This window comes from Bos grunniens, chromosome 4, assembly GCF_055505025.1.
Source record: "Bos grunniens cultivar Pamir isolate PY7600 chromosome 4, Bosgru_T2T1.0, whole genome shotgun sequence".
NCBI classification, from domain to species: Eukaryota; Metazoa; Chordata; class Mammalia; order Artiodactyla; family Bovidae; genus Bos; species Bos grunniens.
In genome coordinates, this window is record NC_141168.1 from 75,507,209 (window position 1) to 75,533,260 (window position 26,052).

General features: G+C 38.7%; 1 protein-coding gene across 2 annotated transcripts in view; it reads left to right on the plus strand.

The window, feature by feature from the left end:
- RELN (reelin) overlaps positions 1–26,052 on the plus strand; it is a 557,372-nt gene that overhangs the window by 432,816 nt on the left and 98,504 nt on the right. For both annotated transcript variants that reach the window (XM_086397037.1, XM_086397038.1), the window contains exons 26-31: positions 757–928; positions 1,401–1,601; positions 6,748–6,980; positions 14,560–14,717; positions 16,215–16,422; positions 17,596–17,672. In XM_086397037.1, coding sequence (XP_086253163.1) covers positions 757–928; positions 1,401–1,601; positions 6,748–6,980; positions 14,560–14,717; positions 16,215–16,422; positions 17,596–17,672 — 1,049 coding nt within the window. The remainder of the gene's footprint in view (positions 1–756; positions 929–1,400; positions 1,602–6,747; positions 6,981–14,559; positions 14,718–16,214; positions 16,423–17,595; positions 17,673–26,052) is intronic.

Genomic DNA, 26,052 nt, shown 5'->3' on the forward strand with positions numbered 1-26,052 from the left:
ATTTGGCCTGGTAATTCCATTTTGAAGAATCTTCCCTAAAGAAATAAACTGAGGTGTACATAAAACTATATGCATAGACTTTCATCACAGAATTATTTATAAGGAAAGATGAAATAAATAGTAGCACATCTGTATGATGAAAAATTATATAAATGGTAAAATGATCTTAAATAAGTTTACTGACATGAGGATGTGCTTATGATATAATGTTCATTTTTAAACTGTAAGATACAAAATTATACATATAATCTCACCTGTGTATAAGAGTACATGCTTTAATGTTATACAGCAAACTGTTAGCAGAGGCCATTCTCATGTGGTAGATTATCAGTGATTTATGTTTCATTTTTACTGGTTATTTATATTTTTCCTTAATAAAGTAAGAACTGTTTTGAAAAAAAATTAATGCTATTTTAATGCAATAATATGCAAGGGAGCAGTTCTTTCTAAGAATTTCTTTAGAAATGTTATGACCATTGTCTTGGTAGTCAAAAGACATTGTTCAGTTAATCAAACTCAGTTGAAATATCTGCCTCCAAAAGATACCATAACAAATGGAGAAACTAGGACCAAGACTAAACTTGCTTACAACTTTAAACCTCTTGTCTAATTTGTCTAAACTTAGAAACTTCTCAAAAATACCAAGAGATCAAGCAAAACTAAACTTTCTCTTGTTGCTACTAGTGTTATTTTAACAGCTGCTAAGAAAAACAGAGTTTTTCCTTTCCTGGCACTAAATGATTTGCTTTTATGCAGATTTGTCTATCTTGAGCTACCAGCTGCTGCCAAGACCCCCTGCACCAGGTTCCGCTGGTGGCAGCCTGTGTTTTCAGGGGAAGACTATGACCAGTGGGCAGTTGACGACATCATCATTCTGTCTGAGAAACAAAAACAGATCATCCCAGTTGTCAATCCAACTTTACCTCAGGTATTTCTCATTATGTCTAAACTCCAGGATGACATAGAATTGTAAAAGAGGATGGGATTACTGACTCCTCCAAGGATTTAGTGCTTGACACTTGAACATGTAGTTTGGTTTTATGTGTTTGCACTAATATTTTTTTACCTCTCTATGCTACTCTTTCACAGATTATTTAGATGTTAAAAAATGTAAAAAAAAAAAAAAAAGACTAGAAAGTTTGGCCAATTCATTAAGCGTGATTATTAGTTTGTTTATAAAATAATTAGATATATAGTGGCAAAATACTTTCAGTTGTTAAATAATCAGGAGAAAAACTTCATGGCAGTTTAAAAAACAGTTTGAGAGTCTGATTTATTTTCTTAGAAACACAAATGATACATGGTAATACACATAGTAGCATGTCATGAACTGAAAATTCCTTTCTTCTTTTCAAAGCTATCAAATTGCCTTTCTGTGTTGTTTGTATTGTTTCTATTAGAACTTTTATGAGAAACCAGCTTTTGATTACCCTATGAATCAAATGAGTGTGTGGTTGATGTTAGCTAATGAAGGAATGGTTAAAAATGAAACTTTCTGCTCTGCCACGCCATCAGCCATGGTGTTTGGAAAATCAGATGGGGACCGATTTGCAGTAACTCGAGATTTGACTCTGAAGCCTGGATATGTGCTGCAATTCAAGGTATTTATGCATAAACTTCTTGCAGATTAAGGAGTAACCATCTTCCAGATTTGTAAATGAAATTCACAAAGAACACAAAATGTTCATATTTCTGTTAGTGAAGGGACTCATCTGAACAAACAGTTTCCAACAGTCTTGGAATGGCAAAACTTTTTAGCTCTACCCATAAGGATAACAGCTTGTCAGTTTTTAGTGAGCCCCAGAAGTGGCTGTGTCACTGTGTTTCTTTAAGTGCTCGTGGAATTCGATCAGAATTAAAAAGAAAGATTACTTTGAGGACTTCAATCTGATTGTGACTTAATGAATCCCATGCTTTTGGATGGTAATGGATGCGTTCTCCTTTTCAGCTAACTAGTACTTTTTAAATTTGCGAGTAATTTTATGTTTTTACTATGGGGTTTTCAAATAATTTCTTTTCCTTTGATTCAATATATTTTTACTTTAATTATCATTGTTCTCTTAAAAGCTGCTTATTTTTCAGTGCTGTGATAACATGTCAACATGGATAGCAAGTATTTACTTTGACAAGCTCTTTTTTCAAAACCCTAATCAAAATTTCATTGTGTTTATAATAAAATCCCATTGGTGAATTCTGGGGTCGAGAGTAATGCATTTTTAATGATCCAGCACAACTACATGGTCCTTACATAACGGCAGGATGCAGATGTTAAATAATTTACAAATGGAATTATTAAAGAGATCAGATGTTTATGGGAAGCTCTTCAAATATAATTTCCAGAGGTCTGTAAACAAGGCAGTGAGTCATAAATAAGATGATTAGTGAAATGTTATTCTTCTCTGTTTAGATTTTGATGCTAAATTGCCATGGAAAACCATTAATAATGGTGTACAACTATATTACTTTGTTGGTACTGCCTAAAATGGAAGTAGAATAACAGCAATAGCAATACATTGTCAGAATAGTATGCTGTTTCTCATCTGGCACTTTTTCTAATTAATTAGCCACAAAATCATGATAGTGTAGGTGTTGAACTCTGCGAGGTAGTATTCTAAAGTTTAAAAATCTAAATAGAGAAAATATTATTAAATGTTTCAAAACATAATGCAAAATGCCTAAGAAAAGTCTCAATTCTACAATCACACCAGAAATTGTTGTTTTATAGCTATCAGTTGGTAATAGGCAGGTAATATGAGTCATTTAGGAATTGTTAATGTATATTTGGAATCTGTAATAAGAACTTGATGTTATTTGTCCAAAAAAGGTACAGTGCTGGTTAAGTTTTGATGACTGCCTGCCTTGTGTCAACACTAAGTGCTAGGAATACAGAGATGAGAAATGTAGCCAAGCCCTCAAGAAACTAGCAAGTGAGCCAGAAAAGTGAACAGTTGCAGTAGAATCACTGATGCTGTGGGAGTACCTGACATGGTTCCTGGCATATGCCAGGTACTCCAAAATTATCTATTAGTTAAATGGATAGATGGATGGATGAGTTAAAATAGGAAGTTTCTGGAAATACAGAGACTTAGCAGACTGCAAAATGGAGGAGGTGGGAAATTTCAGCTAGAACAGAGTGTGCAACTATGTGAAAATACAGGAAAGTGCAAATGAGAATGGAAATGTTGGAAATTTGAGTTTAGAGCCAAGATAAGGTTGATTCTAATGAGCTTTATGTGATACACTAAGTCACTGAGATATTAATCCAAGAGCAATGAGTCATGGAAGATGTTTAACCTATTGAATGTGAGAATCAGACCTGTGTTTTAGAAGGATCATTCTATTGACTTAACAGGAGGAAAAACTATTTATAAAACCTTTACTGTGTTCCAGGCTTCTTTTTAGGCTATGAAAATAGCTAGGAATAGAGACAAAGAAAGAACAAAAGAGAACAGATAGAACAAAAAGGACAAATGCCTTGAAGTAGGAGTGTGCTTGGAAAAGTTCAAGAAACCACAAGGACACCACTGTGACTAAAGCAAAGTGAGGAAGGGGAGACTGGTAGGGAAAAAAAAAGATCAGACTTTGACTTTTGCTCTACATAAAATGGGCTTCCCTGGTGACTCAGATAATAAAGAATCTGCCTACAATGCAGGAAACTTGGGTTTCATCCCTGGTTCGGGAAGAGCCCCTGGAAAAGGGAATGGCTACCTGCTCCAGTATTCTTGCCTGGAGAATTCCATGGACAGAGGAGCCTGGTATGTTACAGTCCATAGGGTCAGATATGACTGAGCAACTAACACTGTACCTACACTACATAATACATAAAATAGCTAGCAGAAGAGTGACATACTTTGACTTAGACATTTAAAAAATCACACAGGTAACTGAGTTGGGAGTACACTGGCAGAGTCAAAGGCAGAGATAAAAAGATTGCCAGGCAATTATTTCAGTGATCCAAGTAATAGATAATGGGAACTTGGACCTGTGAGACAGTGGAAGAGGCAGAGAGATGTGTTCAGATTGCTGAGTGTATTTTGAGTAAAGTGACAATGCTAGAGAAGTCATCAAAGAAAGAAATGAGGAGGCCAGACTAAGGCATAGCCTGGGACTATAAGTAGATGTTCTGAAAGATGTTAAAGGTGCAGTCAACAGGTTTGGGTAACCTATTGGGTGATAGAATGAATTCTAGAATGATTCCCACATTTCTGGCTCAAGTCACTGAAATCAGAAATTCAGGAATAGGAAGATTTGTTTTAGGGTGGTGGAGGATGAGAAGACTTGGACCTGTGGATTTAGGGATGCCTGTGGATTGCTAAGGGTTTCCCAGGTGGTTCAGTGGTAAAAGAATCCACCTGCCAAGACAGGAGATACACATTCGATCCCTGGGTCAGAAGGTCCCCTGGAGGAGGAGATGGCAACCCGTTCCAGCATTTTTGCCTGGGAAATCCCATGGACAGTGGAGCCTGGCAAGCTACAGTCCATGGGGTTGCAAAGAGTCAAACGTGACTGAGCACACATGCTCATGGATTGCTGAAATACAAACACACAAGAAGCAGTTATGTACATTGTTCAGAGAGCCTGAGAGTATCTGGGAGTCATAAGGATTTAGAAGGAATCTGAAATTATGATTGTGAATGAGATTAGCGAGCTTGTATGGAGTAAAAAGGTAAGAAAGCCAAGAATTGAATTCTAGAAAACATCAGCAGTTAAGAAGCAGGCTAAATGGTCCATAACGAATAAAATCACAAACTTGTCACAGAACTGAAAGCTCCATTGACTTACCTACTTTTGCCATAAATCTAAGACAGAAAGCTAACTATGTGTGCCCAGTGTGACTCCTCTCACCACAGGCCAGCCAAAGGCTATGCTAACTAAGTAATATAATAAAAGCGTTTGTGTTACAAGAGGTGATCTTGCATCTTAGAGGGTCAGGTCTTTGTTTTCTTGACATTTAACTATGTAAACTTGGATAAATGAATCACAGTAGAATTGCCACTAGCCATATTATAAATCCTTCTGAGAGATGCTTTCTAGCTCTGAGCATGGAATTAAGGAATATATGTGTTCTTCCCATTTTTGACAGACTGACTCAAGCTACTTTACAATCACAAGGAGGAGCTGGTTGACCTCTTGAGCTCTGACCCAATTTTATTTGCCTAGGGACCTATCTTTCCTTCATCCTTTATTTTTTGGTCATGTTTATGTTCTCTTGCGTTCTTCAATTTTTTCTATAAAATTTGACTATTCTTAGTTATAAAGCCTTATACAATCCTATGATGGCGCCAACCAACAAATGAAATAACATATGAATAGATCATGTGATCTAAGACAGCATGTGATTAAATTTCAGGAAGAGTTTCACATTTACAACTTTTAAAAAAATATAAACTAAAACAGTAATACAATCATTTATATATTTATTAATTTAGAAAGAAACTGTCAAAGCTTTAGTAGCATTCAGTGCTGTGTAAAACTGATTCATTTGAATCTAAGTGATTAAAAATGAACACATATAAATAGGAAATTCACAGTTTCTACATTTTGATTCAGTAGTACTACTCCTAGATATTGGTATGCTTCCTTATAAAGATTAGAAGAGAAAACAGAAAAAAATGGTTGTTCTAGGGGCTTCCCTGGTGGCTCAAGTGGTAAAGAATCTGCCTGCCAATTCTGGAGAAGGAAGTGGCAACTCACTCCAGTATTCTTGCCTGGGGAATTCCATGGACAGAGAAGCCTGGGGGGCTACAGTCCATGGAGTCGCAAAGAGCTGGATACAACCGAGTGACTAACATACACACACACCAGTGTAGGAGACACAGGTTCAATCCCTGATCCAGGAAGATCCACATGCCTCGGAGCAATTAATCCTGTGCAACAAAACTATTTAGCCTATGCTCTAGAGCCCAGAAGCCACAACTACTGAGCCCACATGTTACAACTACTGAAGCCTCCCTCCAGCCCATAGTCTGTGCTCCACAGTAAGAGAAGCCACTTCAGTGAGAAACCTGGGCACCATAACTAGAGAGAAACCCCTGCTCGCCACAACTAGAGAAAAGCCCATGCAGCAACAAAGACCCAGCACAACCAAAAATAAATAAATTTATTTTTTTAATGGTTGTGCTATAGCATTGTGATATAGGTTGCATTTTTTACAATTTTTTGAATATTTTTAATCCTGTAATGACAATCATCTCCACAAGTGCATAGAAGAGCAATGGTTTATTTCTGGATTATGTTGCTTATTCAATGCTGTGACAGAAACTTAATTCTTTCATATAAGTTGACAGTGATTTCTTACTGAGTTTTTGTAAGAAAACAGAATAAAGATGCCTATCCCCCTAAAGCAGAGGACAGCTTCAGTGACCTTCATGTTCTAAAGAGGACAGCTCTCTATCATCTGCTTCCCTCTGTTTGTATCCTCAGTCTGGGAAAGGAAAAGAACACAGTTTCTTGACTTCTCATCTTTTGTCCAAGACTCTGATCACATCTGTGCTCTCTCTTCTCTCCTGTAATCTCAAGAAGTCCACAAAATGGGAAGCTGGTCCTGCTTTCTATTGAAAAGCCCCTATTGCTTTTACAGAGATTTCCAGACACTATGAAAAGATCTTGGTTGGAATTGAGCTGCATGTCTTATCATTGTAAATTTGTGCAAACTCAGTAGAAAGAAGCCTGACTGCTCTAGCACCTAATTTGTTAAGTGATGTCTTGAAACCAAAACCTGTGTAATTCTGTCTTTCTTTTTAACAGCTTAACATTGGGTGTGCCAATCAATTCAGCAGTGCTGCCCCAGTTCTTCTTCAGTACTCTCATGATGCTGGAATGTCCTGGTTTCTGGTGAAAGAAGGCTGTTACCCAGCTTCTGCAGGCAAGGGATGTGAAGGAAACTCCAGAGAACTGAGTGAACCCACCATGTATCACACGGGGGACTTTGAAGAATGGACAAGAATCACCATTGTTATTCCAAGGTCTCTTGCATCCAGGTAAAGTGCCCATTCTTACCATGTGCCATAGTTGCCATTTCTAAGGAGCATATATTTATCTCAATACCTTCATTTCATATATCTCAATAACCTAAAAGAATTCATAACCTCTAGCAGTATCTATCCAAGTAATGACTCTTGAGAAAATGACACACACATTTGTGAAACAGTTTATTCACTTACTCATCCATTCATTCATTCAACAAATACTTATTGAGCCACCTACCTGTGCCAAGTTCTTCCTGGGCACTGGGATTACAGCATTAACCAGAAGATGTTTAAAAGCTAAGTGAGTTATAAAGCATTATTGTAACAGACTTTCACTATGTGGTGATTTTTTTCTAACTTAATGCCTCCTTGAATAGACAATTTGAGATATCTCATCATTAAGATACATATTAATACAATAGAGAAAAAGATTTTAAATCAATTGACAGAAGCATGAGCTAAATGGATTAAGAACTTGAAGCAAATTAGTTTTTGTAATAAATCAACAAGTTTAACTCTTAGCTTCCTGGCAGCTAGGACAAAGTGTGAGAGGTCAGGAGATAGGGTCATTTGGTTCTCATTGTTGAATAAGATAAAAGAAAATATATACATTCTGATAAAAAAAATTAAGTGTACTTTTTTCTAAAATACATTTGTAGTGCCTATATGTATCTTTGTGTTGGGTGGAGTAGGTAACATCAAGATCAGTGTTTTAACTATATTTTTTTCATAAGATAAAAGAAGCATTCAAGTGGACACTTTTTAATTGAATCCTAGAACATAATATTCAATTGTGACTCAGTCAAAGCATTTCTGTGCAGACCTGAGATGATATAATAGGTCTATTTGTACTGCTGGTGATGTAATTTAATATAGAGGTTGCTGCTGCTGCTGCTGCTGCTGCTAAGTCGCTTCAGTCGTGTCCAACTCTGTGCGACCCCATAGACGGCAGCCCACCAGGCTTCCCCGTTCCTGGGATTCTCCAGGCAAGAATACTGGAGTGGGTTGCCATTTCCTTCTCCAGTGCATGAAAGTGAAAAGTGAAAGTGAAGTCGCTCAGTTGTGTCCAACTCTTAGTGAGCTACTCAGTAATGCCATTCAACATTATTTCCAGCCTTACTTTCTTCCTAGAATATGGTGGGACTCTTTAAAGTTAGGCATTGCCTAATGAAATGTGAGTGGAAATTAAACATATGACTTTGAGTCCATGTGCGTTTTGCCATCATATCTGTTTCATGAAAGCACCTTTTGTGATGAAGCTTACATCAGTCTGGGTCCTTGCATTTCTGCAATCAGCAGACTTTCTTACAACCTGTACTGGACATATAGCATAAGCCAGAAATAAACTTTTGTTGGGTTAACCCACTGAGACTGGGGGCTGCATGTTACATCAGCATAACATATCTCATCCTGACTGACAGAATGATAAAAGCTAAGAACCTATGGGGGTGGTTTATCTATAATGTTTGTAGAGACCATTCTGTATATAATCTTTCACCTAATTGATCACCAGATTTATATCTAGCTGGATATCCTGGTTGTGTTCTCTTCCTTCCTTGTTAATTAGTTATGCATACCTTCAAAAACTGCACCATAGATTTTGGTATACAGACTTCTCAGATAGGTAAGAAACTTGTATGGTCAGGATATATAAGTTTCTGTGGTAATCTACTAAACTTTGGAGCATAATCTTTAAATGCCAACTATTCCAAGAAAGAATTCATCAGTCATTGGATCTAAGATCAACTTATAAGTAATTTTTTGTCTTTACATGCCAGTGTACTTTGTTGTGTATCAGAGAGATTCAAATGACTTGGTTTGTGCCAGAGTTGATGAGTTGACCTTCTTTAGTGAAATTTAATAATTTGACTTGCATTCTGCTTTAGTTAGGATACAGGTCTAGCTACTATAAAAGCAAAATAAATCAAATGCTTAACAAGGCTTAAACAAGATAGAAATCCATTCTTTACTGCATAATAGTCCAAAGGTGAGCAGTTCAGAAATGACAGGATATCTCTGCCATTCTGAACACACAACTTCTATCTCTGGATCCAAGGCAGCTATTCCAGACCTTGTTATACCTCTCAACCAGTGGAAGGAAAATGATCAGGAATGCATAGGTGCATTACTTTTTTTATATATAAATTTATTTATTCTAATTGGAGGATAATTACAATATTGTATTGGTTTTCCATTACTTTTTAAAAACTATCATTAGTCCTTTTTCATATCCCTCAGTAGAGCCTAGGATAATATTTGTACAGTTACCTATTGCTGTGCAACATTCCTCTCCAAAACATAGTGGCTTAAGACAGCAGTGGCTTATTATTTCTCATGGTTTTATGGAATTGATTGGGTAGTTCTTCTGCTCATCTCTCCTTTATAGTGTAGCTTTTTTCAGTTGGTAGGTTGATTAGTGTCTGGGATTAGTAGGACCTTTATCTCTATGTGGTTTTCATCCCAGTATCTACCCCAGTATTCATAACAATATCCACAATTGGGTGGTTCCAGTGTTAGAAAAAAACAAAAGTAGAAGCTGCCAGGCTCTATCTTACTGCCACATCCTAGGGGTCAAAGCAAGTCACAAGGCAAGTCTAGATACAGAGAGTGAGAAAACAGACTCCTCTTTTTGATAGAAAGTGCAGAAAAATCTTATAGAAGATATACATAAGTAGGTGTGATCCATGTGAAAGTGAAAGTTATTCAGTTGGGTCCAACTCTTTGTGACCCCATGGACTATACAGCCCATGGAATTCTCTAGGCCAGAATACTGCAGTGGGTAGCCTATCCGTTCTCCAGAAGATCTTCCCAACCCAGGATTCAAACCAGGATCTCCTGCAATGCAGGCGGATTCTTTACCAACTGAGCTACCAGTCATTGTTATAACAACCTAATATAGTTTGTCCTAGCCCTATGATTCATATCTGTTCCCCATGAAAATACACTCACTTTCCTCCCAAGACCCTCAAAGACTTGTCCCATCATAGTATCAGGCTCTAAGTCACTTATCTCATATCAAGGTTCCCTGGATATGACTCACAGATCTAGGAACTGAAAAAAAAAAAAAAGATTGATCTACCCCACCCCTACCCAACATACAACAATGAGATAAGATAAAAATAATAATAATATATATAACAACATAATAAACACTGCCCACTCAGGAAAATGAAAAGAATGGGAGGCACATAGCAAACACTGGTTCACCAGAATTCTGAAAGCCAACAAGATAGCTGTTACAGCAATGTCCAGGATAAGAAAGTTTGACAGTTCTCCTCCTGGTAAGTAGTTCCCTAATCTTTTGTTCTTCTCAGGTGTTTGTTCTACTCTATAGGCTTCATCCTCTGAGACATTTTTCCTTTTCCATAAGGACATATCTGCCTTTGGAGCTAAATAGCCCTTTCATCCTGCTTATTGCCCATCTCAAACTGGGCATTGTAACATAGCAACCCTTGTAATCCTCACCCCCACCACTGCCCTTCTCTCCCCATGTTTTTCTGAAACTGTTCACTTCAGTTGCTCAGTTGTGTCTGACTCTTTGTGACACCATGGACTGCAGCACGCCAGGCCTCCCTGTCCATCACCAACTCCTAGAGTTTACTCAAACTCATGTCCATTAAGTCAGTGATGCCATCCAACCATCTCATCCTCTGTTATCCCCTTCTCCTCCCATCTTCAGTCTTTCCCAGCATGAGGGTCTTTTCAAATGAGTCAGTTCTTCACATCAGGTGGCCAAAGTATTGGAGTTTCAGCTTCAACATGAGTCTTTCCAATGAACACTCAGGACTGATTTCCTTTAGAATGGACTGGTTGGATCTTCTTGCAGTCCAAGGGACTCTCAAGAGTCTTCTCCAACACCACAGTTCAGAAGCATCAATTTTTCAGTGTTCAGCTTTCTTTATAGTCCAACTCTCATATCCATACATGACTACTGGAAAAAACATAGCCTTGACTAGATGGACCTTTGTTGGCAAATAATGTCTCTGCTTTTTAATATGCTGTCTAGGTTGGTCATAACTTTTCTTGCAAGGAGCAAGTGTCTTTTAATTTCATGGCTGCAGACACCATCTGCAGTGATTTTAGAGCCCAAGAAAATAAAGTCTGTCACAGTTTCCACTGTTTCCCCATATATTTGCCATTAAGTGATGGGACCAGATGTCATGATCTTAGTTTTCTGAATGTTGAGCTTTAAGCCAACTTTTCACTCTCCTCTTTCACCTTCATCAAGAGGCTCTTTAGTTCTTTTTCACTTTCTGCCATAAGGGTGGTGTCATCTGCATATCTGAGGTTATTGATGTTTCTCCTGGCAATCTTGATTCCAGCTTGTGCTTCTTCCAGCCCAGCGTTTCTCATGATGTACTCTGCATATAACTTAAATAAGCAGGGTGACAATATACAGCTTTGACATACTCCCTTCCCAATTTGGAACCAGTCTGTTGTTCCATGTCCAGTTCTAACTGTTGCTTCCTGACCTGCATACATGTTTCTCAAGAGGCAGGTCAGGTGGTCTGGTATTCCCATTTCTTTAAGCATTTTCTATAGTTTGTCATGATCCACACAGTCAAAGGCTTTGGCATAGTCAATAAAGTAGAAATAGATGTTTTTCTGGAACTCTCTTGCTTTTTTGATAATCCAATGGATGTTGGCAATTTGATCTCTGGTTCCTCTGCCTTTTCTAAATCCAGTTTGAATATCTGGAAGTTCATGGTTCATGTACTGCTGAAGCCTGGCTTGGAGAATATTGAGCGTTACTTTACTGGTGTGTGAGATGAGTGCAATTGTGCAGTAGTTTGAGCATTCTTTGGCATTGCCTTTTTTGGGGATTGGAATGAAAACTAACCTTTTCTTCTGAAACTGTGGCCCAGCCTTATGTTTTCCAAATAGACAAGTGCAACATGTCATGAAGCTGGGGAGCATAAGGGGGTAAATCTTTGCTGCAGTGTCTAGAATACCAGGATATTGGAAGACATCGCTTTAAAAGTAGTCCATAGAATCAGGAGCCAAGGAACACAATGCTGGTGTGATACCCCAAAGCCAGATAATATAGAGTTGAATCTGAAACTGCAGTTTGTTTGATGCTAAGTAGAATCACCCAGTTGGTAAAGCCACATCTGAGAAATAAGAAAAGACTGTCCTTATTATTACAAAATGAGCCAATATTTTGAGGCTTCCAATTTATCAATATTTTCTTAGATCTCAGCTTTTGGAAGACAAAATCTTATTCATTAGGATTTGGCTTCCTGGTTTGTTTGAATACTATCCAACTTGCTCGGGATGGCATTTGTGATGGAGAGCTCTCTACTACAGAATAGTAAATATGTTACTGCTTCAACCCAAGCAAATGAGCTATTATTTGTTTCTTCTGCAGTATGTTAAACTCAGATATCTCCAAATGCAGTGTTGGAAAGCTGAGAATTGTAAGTGAAAATTGTTAAAATTTGGAACTATTTTGCCACAAACCAACATGCTTATTATAATAGTTACTAGAACATTTTTCTTTTACAAATAATTCTAAGCTGATTTTCTCAAAGGAACAGTTTGTGCTCATGTTAATTCTCTTGGTTCTTGCCTACAGAAGAGGAACATTGGTGGTGGTAAATATGTGCTGGTACCTCCCTGCTGACTCTCATCCCGAACCATACAGCCACTCATCCTGCTCTTGGCTCTCTATGCCAAATGCAGAAAGTCAGCATCTCTGGGAAGGGCTAGAAGCTCAGCTGCTTAATATTCTGCCCAGTGTCTCCTCCACCACCACACATCACAAGACAAAGCAGTGCACAGGTGCTTACCTTCCTGGTTTAAGTGGCAGATGCAACACCCCTGTGAAGTGTGGTGGGCTGAAGGACAGGGGTAGAAACTGGTTCTCCAGGTCGCTCAGGCATCCTCTGAACAAAGATGACAATTGGAAAGGGAGTAAAGAGAGAGTGTGTTATCTTCTACTACCTTATCTGGAACATGCAGGATAAAGGGGAATTCTGCTTTCTGAGGGGCAGAAATTATAGATCCATGTTTCTCTGAGTTCTATTATAGAAACTTAAACAGAAAAGGCAAGTGTGACTTTAATTAAAAAAGACTTCTACCAGGGAATCAAAGTGTTTCTTTTTTATTATAGGTGTACAGCCTATCTTTTGGAAGGGGCACAGAGATCTTACCATTTTACTACAAACAATTGGCAAAAGATGCTTTTCACCAATTCCATTTATTTCCTTTGAAAGGAAAAATATCTTCACCGGTTAAATAATATTATGACTCTATTGGGAAGAATTTTCCTAAAGCCCGTGGCTTTACAATTGTACTTTCTTTTTTCTTTTCATTTTTTGGTTTTGCTTTGTTTTGCTAATCTTCAATTCTGTTCTCTTTTGCCTTAATAAATAAGACCAATACATTTTGAGTTAACTTCAAAGGAAATAAAAGATGCATTTACCTTCCTTTTGACACATTGAAAAATGTGTTAAGGCTTGCATTAATAGAAATTAATCACTGAAAAACTTTTTAAACCTAGTAAACAACATTGTTGCCTACGTTTGTAAATGTGCCAAATGTAGATAACTTAAAATAATGAAGAAGAAAGCCAGGGTTATGATTCAGTGTTGCCAAATTACCATAGTTATTTGAAGAGCCAGAAAGAAATGTACTCTGATACTGCTATATTATTTTCATAATAATAGAGGAGAAAAGGAACCATCTTTATCTACAATTATCTTTGATAGTCTTCATTAATCTTTAAGATTCTTTACTCTTCTTTACTTAGAGACTGAATTAACTCAAGAATCTATAAATAATGGCAGCATAATTAATTGGTATTTAGATAATCTAATCTATTGTCCCTCTTTAATGTTAGTAGAATTGAGAAGGAAGAGATGTTTTCTTGTTATGAAGTTATAGATGTAGATGGGTTTCCATGTATTTGAAAGGAAACGAGATGTGTTGAAAGGATTGGAAATATTAGAAAGCAACTGGGAAAAGTTTTAGTTTGGCAGCCTCAAAACTTATGAGGAAAATAGGACTGGGCAGTAGCACAGGCCACTCGTGTTCCAGGGTTTTGAAGCACTGGGACCAGGTCCCTCTTTTGTTTGTTGGCAGTTACCAGTGTTCGTTGGCAGCCCAGCTGGTTGCTAAGTTTGTAGAAAAAGCATCTTGAAGACTTCAAGATGAAAAGTGAAGAAGGCAAGGAAGGCAACAGGTGAGAATAGAGCTGTCAGTACAAACTTGATTCTTTCCTACCAGAATCATGCAAATGGCAGAGCCATAGTCCCCTTATTTGTCCTAACAAAGTACATTCTATTTGATGGTTTCAAAGATTCCCAAATATCCTCTTAAAATATGCAAGAATAAAAAAAGCTATGTTTCTGGCCATCAGAATCTTCTTTATCTGAAATCCTCCTGATATTTAGACATTTATGCTGAAGAAAATATCAAGAAGTTTTGAGAAAGATTTGAGAGAGACACTTTTGAAGGTTAAGTGTCCAATCAAGTGAACGTGACTTCCAAATAAATATGTATCTCTTGAGTTTTTCTGAACTGTTCTGTATTTCAGTGCTTTGGTATGAGATATTGGTACAAGAAACACATGTGCTGTTTTTCCCAACAGTAAGACCAGATTCCGATGGATCCAGGAGAGCAGCTCCCAGAAGAATGTGCCTCCTTTTGCTTTGGATGGCGTATACATATCAGAGCCTTGTCCCAGTTACTGCAGTGGCCATGGGGACTGCGTTTCAGGGGTGTGTTTCTGTGACCTGGGGTACACCGGTAAGGCTGCAGACAAGTCTGATGATCTGTTCGTAAAATATTCATCTCTGAGTACTATATTTCATGTTACTTTTTCCAAGGAAATATATTCTTAAGTATTTATTCTTAAGTCCCAAAATTATAGAAATTTGTAACCTAGGCAAATGAGGCACTGAAATATTTTGTAGTTTTGAGCTGCCTAAGAAGGGAAAGCATGATAACACATATTTCATCCCTTAAGTATATTCATTTACTAATAATAGTGATAATAATTAACATTACTTGAATCCCTACTTCATGCCAAGCCCTACAGTAGGTGTTTTTTATTTCACCTCATTTAATTCACAGATAACCCTATAACATAGTACTGTCGTTGTCCCTGTTTACACTTGAGGAAACAGACACAAAGACACACAGTAACTGTCCCAAGGTCACACAGCTAAATGTTGCTAGAGCTCAGCTTTAATCCCTGGCAGCCAAGCTCTTAAGCATTAGGCGTCCTGTGCTCTTTACATTGCTTTTATACGAAGTGTAATTTTATACATTTAAAGTAAAAGTCAACTTACGAAATGATAAATGCAAGACTGCCAAACAAAAACTTAACAAGAGAAGTATTTTTTGACCACAATCACCCTTAGATGTTGCTACAAGCAAAAGTAAAAAGGAAGCTGAGATTAAAGAGTAAAATGGGAGAAAATGTTATAAGCTTTGTAATCTTTTTATAGAATTTTTCCTGGAATTAACTTCAAAGGATCCTTCCCAGCTTTTCAGTGTTCTGCTCTTCATCTGGCATGTGACTAAAGACACACATATGTTGTTACAGGCCTTCTGTAGAGTGCTGTCACTCGTAGTTTCAGGGTGTTTTTTCTTAAATCTGGGATAAACTCCCTATATTGATCCTCTAATACAAGGACAACAAATGAGCACGTTTTGTTTGTGGACAAAATCTTGTATCTCAGTTTACACAAATCCTCTGGTTAACAAAAATCATGAGACCGTGTGGTTCCCTCTGTGTTTGTGTTTAAAAATTTAGAATAATAGAAGCAGAATACTGTTTTGATGATAGTAGAGATGACTGTCGGAGAAGGCAGTGGCACCCCACTCCAGTACTCTTGCTTGGAAAATCCCATAGATGGAGGAGCCTGTTAGGCTGCAGTCCATGGGGTCTCTGAGGGTCGGACACGACTGAGCAACTTCACTTTCACTTTTCACTTTCATGCATTGGAGAAGGAAATGGCAACCCACTCCAGTGTTCTTGCCTGGAGAATCCCAGCGACGGGGGAGCCTGGTGGGCTGCTGTCCATGGGGTCACACAGAGTCAGACATGACTGAAGTGACCTAGCAGCAGCAGCAGCAGTGATGACTGTATTTCAGGCAGATGCTTGAGGTTTGAATTTTCATATGGTTTCTCCCCCCTAATACCTATAGCAATGTCTCCTTTGCCCACACACTAATGTACCTTCTCATGTTTCATGATTTTAACAAAACCTGTCTCCTCTGTATTTCTTTTCTCGGAAGCTGCACAAGGAACCTGTGTGTCTATTGTCCCTAATCACAGTGAGATGTTTGATAGATTTGAGGGGAAGCTCAGCCCACTGTGGTACAAGATAACCGGAGGCCAGGTTGGAACAGGCTGTGGAACACTTAGTGATGGCAAGTCTCTCTACTTCAGTGGCCCTGGAAAAAGGGAAGCGAGGACTGTCCCTCTGGACACCAGGAATATCAGGTAAGTAGTTAACTGGTCACTTCTTCATGAACATAATATTTACCTTACTGTATGATCTAACCTACAACACTGTTCTTTTCAGAGTTCACATAGTAATGTTTCTCTACATAGACTCTGATATATAAAAATGAAGCATAAATTTATAATAAAATAGATTCTGCAAAACTTTAATTCGTTAATCAGCATGCAGTCATCACCAAGGCCTGTGTGTCTAATATATGTCAGCTTGGTTTTCTAAAGTTCTCTGTTATTATGAAGATTATTTGATATTAATTTTAATATATGCCAAGAGAAACAAATAATTTTTTGCAACTTTGAATTCTGTGTCCAAAAATGTGGTGCCCCATTTATCTAAGTTTATTTGTATTCACTTATTGAAGGCTATTCCAGAAATTTAAAATACCTACACTGACACCTACTGGTACGATAAATAAGTGCTTAGTTTTAAGGGCAAATGAAATAGTAGCACATCCAAAATATAACTGTGCTTCTTTAGTTTTAATCAAATTATTTTAGAATTGGAAGAAAGGAAGCTAAAGAAATGTTTGAAGCTTTTAGAGCTTCTTCTCACTAAAATCTGGATTCTGTGTCATATGTTTTCTACCTTCAGTCTCTTTCCCCTTCCTTCTGAGTCCTTCTCACAGAGCTAACCCTGTCATGTAGCTTGGTTTATAGTGACTGAGGCATAGATTACATCGCACTAATTGAGAGACAGTTGTTAAAAATTAAACCATCTGAGTTTAAATCCATAGTAGAAATAATTGTCTGGCCCTAAACAAATGTAACATACAAGTTTTTAATGTTAGATTTTTCCTCCTGAGTTTCCAAGGATAGTATCATCTCAATTTAAAGGAATTCCATTTCAATGATTTCATTAAGTTGCCTCAGAGTGTCATAGGGAAATGAAGTTAAATTGTTTCCTTTTGTTTAAATCATTATTCCAAAATAAAATTAATGGTCATATCAATTAACTTTTCTGAATGGTTAAAGAATTAGCCTACTATCTAATCTATGTAGTTTCTGCTTGTCATATGCCCTTTGTGTTTAAAAATAGTACCTAAGAATTACAGGAGTTTTACTTTTTACTGTGTCAAAATACAGAAGGCTAGATGTCTTCTGAACTCATGTTTTTAAGTAAACTGAGGTGTGGTGTTTTGGGTTTTTTCCCCCCAGACTCGTTCAGTTTTATATACAAATTGGAAGCAAAACTTCAGGGATTACCTGCATCAAACCAAGAGCTAGAAATGAAGGTAAGGTGCTATATTTCCATAAAAACTACAGTTACTCCTAGCAAAGTAGTTCTTTCTCCTCCCAAAGTTTGGCTGAAATTTTGTAAACTGATTTATTGTTCAATTGCTCAGTCATATCTGACTCTTCACAACCCCATGGACTGAAGCACACCAGGCTTCCCTGTCCTTCATCATCTCTGAGAGCTTGCTCAAACTCATGTCCATTGAGTCACTGATGCCATCCAACCATCTCATCCTCTGTCATTCCCTTCTCCTCCTGCCTTCAATCTTCCCCAGCATCAGGGTCTTTCCTAGTGAGTCAGCTCTTTGCATCAGGTGGCCAAGTATTGGAGCTTCAGCTTCAGCATCAGTCCTTCCAGTGAATATTCAGGGTTGATTTCCTTTAGGATTGACTGATTGGATCTCCTTGCAGTCCAAGGGACTCTCCAGAGTCTTCTCCAGCACCGCAGTTCAAAAGCATCAATTCTTCTGTGCTCAACCTTCTTATTGGTCCAACTCTCACATCCATACATGACTACTGGAAGAACCATAGCTTTAACTAGATGGACCTTTCTCAGCAAAGTAATGTGTCTGCTTTTTAATATGCTGTCTAGGTTTGTCTTAGCTTTTCTTCCAAGGAGCAAGCATTTTTTTCATTTCATGGCTGCAGTCACCATCTGCAGGGATTTGGGAGCCCCAAAAAATAAAGTCTGTCACTATTTCCATTGTTTGCTCATCCATTTGCCATGAAATGATGGGACCGGATGCCATGATCTTTGTTTTTTGAATGTTGAGCTTTAAGCCAACTTTTTCACTCTCCTCTTTCACTTTCAACACGAGACTTTTTAGTTCCTCTTTCCTTTCTGCCATAAGGGTGGTGTCATCTGCATATCTGAGGTTATTGACATTTCTCCTGGCAATCTTGATTCTAGCTTATGCTTCATCTAGCCTGGCATTTCACATGATGTACTCTGCATGTAAGTTAAATAAGCAGGGTAACAATATACACTCTTAATGTACTCCTTTCCCAATTTGGAACCAGTCTGTTGTTCTATGTCTGATTGTAACTGTTGCTTGTTGACCTACATACAGGTTTCTCAAGAGGCAGGTAACATGGTCTGGTATTCCCATCGCTTGAAGAATTTTCCACATTTTGTTGTGATCCATACAGTCAAAGACTTTAGCATAGTCAATGAAGCAGAAGTAGATGTTTTTCTGGAATTCTCTTGCTTTTTCGATGATCCAACGGATGCTGACAATTTGATCTCTGGTTCCTCTGCCTTTTCTAAATCCAGTTTGAACATCTGGAAGTTCTCAGTTCACATACTACTGTTGAACCCTAGCTTGGAGAATTTTGAGCACTACTTTACTAGCGTGTGAAATGAGTACAATTGTGTGGTAGTTTGAACATTCTTTGTAAATGGATACACTACCCTAAATCATTCCTTCTCCTCTCCATCAGTAAACGGGTAACTGCAGAGAGCCCTGGTCTCTAAGTTTCCTCATCCAGATCCTTAAGCCTAGAAACATATTTGTTTTGGGAAAACCTGTTCCTTTACAGGAATTCCCAAGTGGCACTAATGGTAAAGAACCCACCTGCCAATGCAGGAGGCATAAGAGGTGTTGGTTCGACCCCTGGGTCAGGAAGATCCCCTGGAGGAGGACATGGCAACCCATTCTGGTATTCTTGACTGGAGAATCCCATGAACAGAGGATCCTGGCAGGGTACAGTCCATAGGCTCGTAAAGAATCAGACATGACTAAAGCTACATAGCACACACACACACACATTCCTTTATAACTTTACACAAGGAGAAAACAAAACTGCAGAGACTTACATTCAGCACTGTAGGGGACTAGGAATGATTGCAGATCATACACTGCTTCCTGCCTGTAAACAGATCTTTTGGTAGAAGGAGCAGTTGTTGGTAATAATAAATATGAATTTTTACTGAGCAGTTATATATGCAAGGCACTGTTCCAGGTGTTCTATCTGTTAATGCACTTAATCCTCACCATATCCCTTTGCCATAGGTACTATAATTTATCCTATTTTACAGATGTAGATGTTGGGGCACAGAGAGGACAAATAACTTACTCAAGATCACACTATCAGTAAGTGGACGAGCAGAGATTCAGACCACTAGAGCCTATTCCTCTCCCCTTCCCCAGATCCCTATTCTCTCAGACATCCACACCATCTTCTGCCTCCATGATTCAGTGCTGAAAGAAATGCAAAAACACTTCAAGTATACATAGTTGGCCTTAAGTTGCTATACAGATATGATAGGATTCCTTAAGGGACCCTACCTATGAGTTGGTTCCTGGCATAAAATCCATAAGCTTCTCAGATGGATCCTCCTCCAAACTTTGATCTCATGAAAAGCATGTGAAGAATTTTGCAGCTTTCAAGTTTGTTATTGTCTGCAGGCATAACTATGTAAAACATATTGGCTTAAACACTACAGTAGCCGTTAGTCAGTAGAGCCACCGATAGCTCTGTTCATCAGTTCTAAATATCCTTGGCCTTATCATTAGTAATTGAAAGCTTCCTTGACTTTTCTAAGTATCTCAGTACTGTTAGTCTAGTAATTATCCAGATCATCTATACATTGAATCAGCAGTCTAGAAACTTGTATTTTGTATTTCCTGGTCTCTTTGACAGCGTTTATTAAGAATCTGCTCTAAGCTAGGCACTGTTCTAAGTTTCATGGATACAGTGTCACCAAAAGACAGATGCATCAGTCTTGATGAGCTAGGTTATGCTACAGTGACAGGCAACTCTCAGTCTCTGTGGGTTAAAACATCAGATTTGTCCTCTGTGCTGCATTTTCCTCATGGGTCATCTGAGGTTCTCATCCAGCACCCAGGATAATGAAGCAGCTGCTGGGTAGCTTCTGGGTGTTGCCAGCCATGTGGTGGAAGGAAAGAGCACATATGGTAAAGGGGACAAGAAATGCAAACTGCCATGTAGCAGGATGGCAGTAATGAGCACAACAGACAAAAGCGCTACCGTTAAGAGAACTTATATTGTAGTAAGAGGAGTCAGAACATCAAGAATAAAAGAAATGAGCAGGATGTTAGATTGATGGGCTAGAGAGAAATAAATAAGCTGATGAGATAGAAAGTAAACTTATGCTGGGAAAGATGCTGATTTCGACAGAGTGATCTGGGAGTGGACTTACTGAGAAAGTGACATTTAAAATGAAATCTAAAGGGGAAAGTGTTAGTTGCTCAGTCATGTCCGGCTCTTTGTGACCCCATGGACTGTAGCCCACCAGGCTCCTCTTTCCATGGGATTTCCCAGGCCAGAATACTGGAGTGGGTAGTCATTCTCTTCTTTAAGGGTCCTTCCTGATCTGGGGATCAAACCTGGATCTCCTCCATTGCAGGCAGATTCTTTACTATCTGAGCCACCAGGAGAAGGCTTCCCCGGTAGCTCAGCAGTAAAGAATCTGCCAGCAATGCAGGAGACTGGTTCCATTCCTGGGTTGAGAAGATCCCCTGGAGGAGCAAATGGCAGTCCCCTCAGTATTCTTGTCTGGGAAATCCCATGGACAGAGGAACCTGGTGGGCTGCAGTCCAGTACAGTTCCTATGACGGGCTGCAGTCCGTAGGATTGCAAATAGTCAGACACAACCAAGCACACACATTAATGGTGAAAAAAGCCACAACAGAAAGAGCTTAAGGCAAGTTTTCCAGTCAGAAGAAACAGCAAAGGCCATGAGGTAGAAAAGAGTTGTGGTGTTGGAAGAACAGAAAGAAGGCCAGATGGCCTGGGGCTCATTAAGGTTTAGGAGTGCTGGGGAGAAGAAGGAGAGGGACAGAGCCAGGTCACGCAGAGCCTTGCTGGCCATGGAACAGAGGTGGGATTGGAATCCACTGTATTGGAAACAACTGAAGACTTTTAGGTCAGGCAGTGACATAACCTGATTTAAATTTTTATAGAATCACCCTACAGAAACAATATGTAGTTCAAAACAAGAGTATCTCTAGAGCACATTCTCCACCCACATGGAAACAGGAGCTTTGAGGGATGCAAAGGTAGACGGAGTTCTGTCCCAGAATCTTGCTTATTGACTGGAGAGGTGGAGAACCTGAATGTTGTCTTTAAACCTTGTGATAGAATTGCTATTTAAAAGTAGTTCGTGGTTGGAACATGAAGCAACTGTGTGCATGTGCATATATGTATGACTCTTCTGAAAATTACAAATCCATACCCCTATTTGTATATGAGGAAAAAAAAGAAACTCTGACCAGGGTATAGTGGGAAGCATCCACTTACTGACCAGAGGCTGTCCTCTACTTTAACCTCTGATTATAATTGCTCTCATCTGCCTTCTGGGACTTTTTCCCTTTAGGAACACAACTTATTCTCAACAACCCTGAGCCGTTTTCTTGAACTCACTGCTGCCTGTGTAATTTACATCCCACAGGCATTTCTCAGCCTTTTATTGAAAACTGGTTGTTAAAATGTAAATCTGCCTAAATCCTTGAACAAATCTCTTCCAGTGATAAAAGTAAAGATTTTCTGCATACTCAAGCTGAAGCCTCAATTTGCATATTTGGAATTAAAATCAAAATTAGGCTATTTTCAGTAAGACTGGGAAGAATGAGGATGGAGGTGTCATTTTAAAAGGGCAATGTTTTATGTTCCTTAAATATTTGGTAGTTGAGCTGAAATGGCTTGGTTTATTCCGATGGACAGTGTTTAGATGACACAGCTAAAGAGGGTCAGTTCAATTCAGTCACTCAGTCATGTCTGACTCTTTGCGACACCATGGACTACAGCACACCAGGCTTCCCTGTTCATCACCAACTCCCAGAGTTTGCTCAAACTCATGTCCATTGAGTCAGTGATGCCATCCAACCATCTCATCCTCTGTCGTCCCCTTCTCTTCCTGCCTTCAGTCTTTCCCAGCATCAGAGTATTTTCTAATGAGTCAGTACTTTGCATCAGGTGGCCAAAGTATTGGAGTTTCAGCTTCAGCATCAGTCCTTCCAATGAATATTCAAGGTTGATTTCCTTGACTGGTTTGATCTCCTTGCTGTCCAAGGGACTCTCTCTCTCTTCTTGCTGTCCAAGGGACTCTCAAGAGTCTTCTCCAACACCACAGTTCAAAAGCATTAATTCTTCAGTGCTCAACCTTCTTTATGGTCCAACTCTCACATCCATACATGACTACTGTAAAAACCATAGCTTTGACTAGATGGACCTTCGTCGGCAAAGTAATGTGTCTGTTTTTTAATAGGCTGTCTAGGTTTGTCATAGCTTTTCTTCCAAGAAGCAAGCGTTTTTTTCATTTCATGGCTACAGTCACCATCTGCAGTGATTTTGGAGCCCAAGAAAAAGAGGCCCAGAGATTGATAAAAAATAGATAGAGATACTGCTGTTTCCCTTTCTTGCATTTCTCCATTCTTTCATACTTACCTGAGAGGCATTCCATTGACCTGAAGAATTGGGGGCCTCCTCTCTGCAGATCTTGCAGTTGCCTGCAAGTGTATGTGACAGTCCTGAAAAAGCTAATGTGGAGGAAGGCAGCAGGCAGAAACCAATTGGAGCAGGGACCACTTGAGCCGTAATTCTCATATGCTCATATACATCTGAGTCCTTTCAGTTCAGTTCAGTTCAGTTGCTCAGCCGTGTCCGACTCTTTGCGACACCATAGACTGCAGCATGTCAGGCCTCCCTGTCAATCACCAACTACTGGAGTTTACTCAAACTCATGTCCACTGAGTCGATGATGCCATCCAACCATCTCATCCTCTGTCATCCCCTTCTCCTCCCACTTTCAATCTTTCCCAGCATGAGGGTCTTTTCAAATGAGTCAGTTCTTCTCATTAGATGGCCAAAGTATTGGAGTTTCAGCATCAGTCCTTCCAATGAATATTCAGGACTGATTTTCTTTAGGATGGACTGGCTGGATCTCCTTGTTGTCCAAGGGACTCTCAGGAGTCTTCTCCAACACCACATTTCAAAAGCATTAATTCTTCAGCACTCAGATTTCTTTATAGTCCAACTCTCACATCCATACATGACTACTGGAAAAACCATAGCCTTGACTAGATGGGCCTTTGTTGGCAAAGTAATGTCTCTGCTTTTTAATAAGCTGTCTAGGTTAGTCATAACTTTTCTTTCAAGGAGCAAATGTCTTTTATTTTATTTATTTTTTTTTTATTCTTCCAATTTTATTTTATTTTTAAACTTTACATAATTGTATTAGTTTTGCCAAATATCAAAATGAATCCGCCACAGGTATACATGTGTTCCCCATCCCGAACCCTCCTCCCTCCTCCCTCCCCATACCATCCCTCTGGGCCGTCCCAGTGCACCAGCCCCAAGCATCCAGCATCATGCATCGAACCTGGACTGGCAACTCGTTTCCTACATGATATTTTACATGTTTCATTGCCATTCTCCCAAATCTTCCCACCCTCTCCCTCTCCCACAGAGTCCATAAGACTGTTCTATACATCAGTGTCTCTTTTGCTGTCTCGTACACCGGGTTATTGTTACCATCTTTCTAAATTCCATATATATGCGTTAGTATACTGTATTTATGTTTTTCCTTCTGGCTTACTTCACTCTGTATAATAGGCTCCAGTTTCATCCACCTCATTAGAACTGACTCAAATGTATTCTTTTTAATGGCTGAGTAATACTCCATTGTGTATATGTACCACAGCTTTCTTATCCATTCATCTGCTGATGGACATCTAGGTTGCTTCCATGTCTTGGCTATTATAAACAGTGCTGCGATGAACATTGGGGTACACGTGTCTCTTTCCCTTCTGGTTTCCTCAGTGTGTATGCCTAGCAGTGGGGTTGCTGGATCATAAGGCAGTTCTATTTCCAGTTTTTTAAGGAATCTCCACACTGTTCTCCATAGTGGCTGTACTAGTTTGCATTCCCACCAACAGTGTAGGAGGGTTCCCTTTTCTCCACACCCTCTCCAGCATTTATTATTTGTAGACTTTTGGATCGCAGCCATTCTGACTGGTGTGAAATGGTACCTCATAGTGGTTTTGATTTGCATTTCTCTGATAATGAGTGATGTTGAGCATCTTTTCATGTGTTTGTTAGCCATCTATATGTCTTCTTTGGAGAAATGTCTATTTAGTTCTTTGGCCCATTTTTTGATTGGGTCGTTTATTTTTCTGGAGTTGAGCTGTAGGAGTTGCTTGTATATTTTTGAGATTAGTTGTTTGTCAGTTGCTTCATTTGCTATTATTTTCTCCCATTCTGAAGGCTGTCTTTTCACCTTGCTAATAGTTTCCTTTGATGTGCAGAAGCTTTTAAGGTTAATTAGGTCCCATTTGTTTATTTTTGCTTTTATTTCCAATATTCTGGGAGGTGGGTCATAGAGGATCCTGCTGTGATGTATGTCGGAGAGTGTTTTGCCTATGTTCTCCTCTAGGAGTTTTATAGTTTCTGGTCTTACGTTTAGATCTTTAATCCATTTTGAGTTTATTTTTGTGTATGGTGTTAGAAAGTGGTCCAGTTTCATTCTTTTACAAGTGGTTGACCAGATTTCCCAGCACCACTTGTTAAAGAGATTGTCTTTAATCCATTGTATATTCTTGCCTCCTTTGTCGAAGATAAGGTGTCTATATGTGCGTGGATTTATCTCTGGGCTTTCTATTTTATTCCATTGATCTATATTTCTGTCTTTGTGCCAGTACCATACTGTCTTGATAACTGTGGCTTTGTAGTAGAGCCTGAAGTCAGGTAGGTTGATTCCTCCAGTTCCATTCTTCTTTCTCAAGATCGCTTTGGCTATTCGAGGTTTTTTGTATTTCCATACAAATTGTGAAATTATTTGTTCTAGCTCTGTGAAGAATACTGTTGGTAGCTTGATAGGGATTGCGTTGAATCTATAAATTGCTTTGGGTAGTATACTCATTTTCACTATATTGATTCTTCCAATCCATGAACATGGTATATTTCTCCATCTATTAGTGTCCTCTTTGATTTCTTTCACCAGTGTTTTATAGTTTTCTATATATAGGTCTTTAGTTTCTTTAGGTAGATATATTCCTAAGTATTTTATTCTTTCTGTTGCAATGGTGAATGGAATTGTTTCCTTAATTTCTCTTTCTGTTTTCTCATTATTAGTGTATAGGAATGCAAGGGATTTCTGTGTGTTGATTTTATATCCTGCAACTTTACTGTAGTCATTGATTATTTCTAGTAATTTTCTGGTGGACTCTTTAGGGTTTTCTATGTAGAGGATCATGTCATCTGCAAATAGTGAGAGTTTTACTTCTTCTTTTCCAATTTGGATTCCTTTTATTTCTTTTTCTGCTCTGATTGCTGTGGCCAAAACTTCCAAAACTATGTTGAATAGTAATGGTGAAAGTGGGCATCCTTGTCTTGTTCCTGACTTTAGAGGAAATGCTT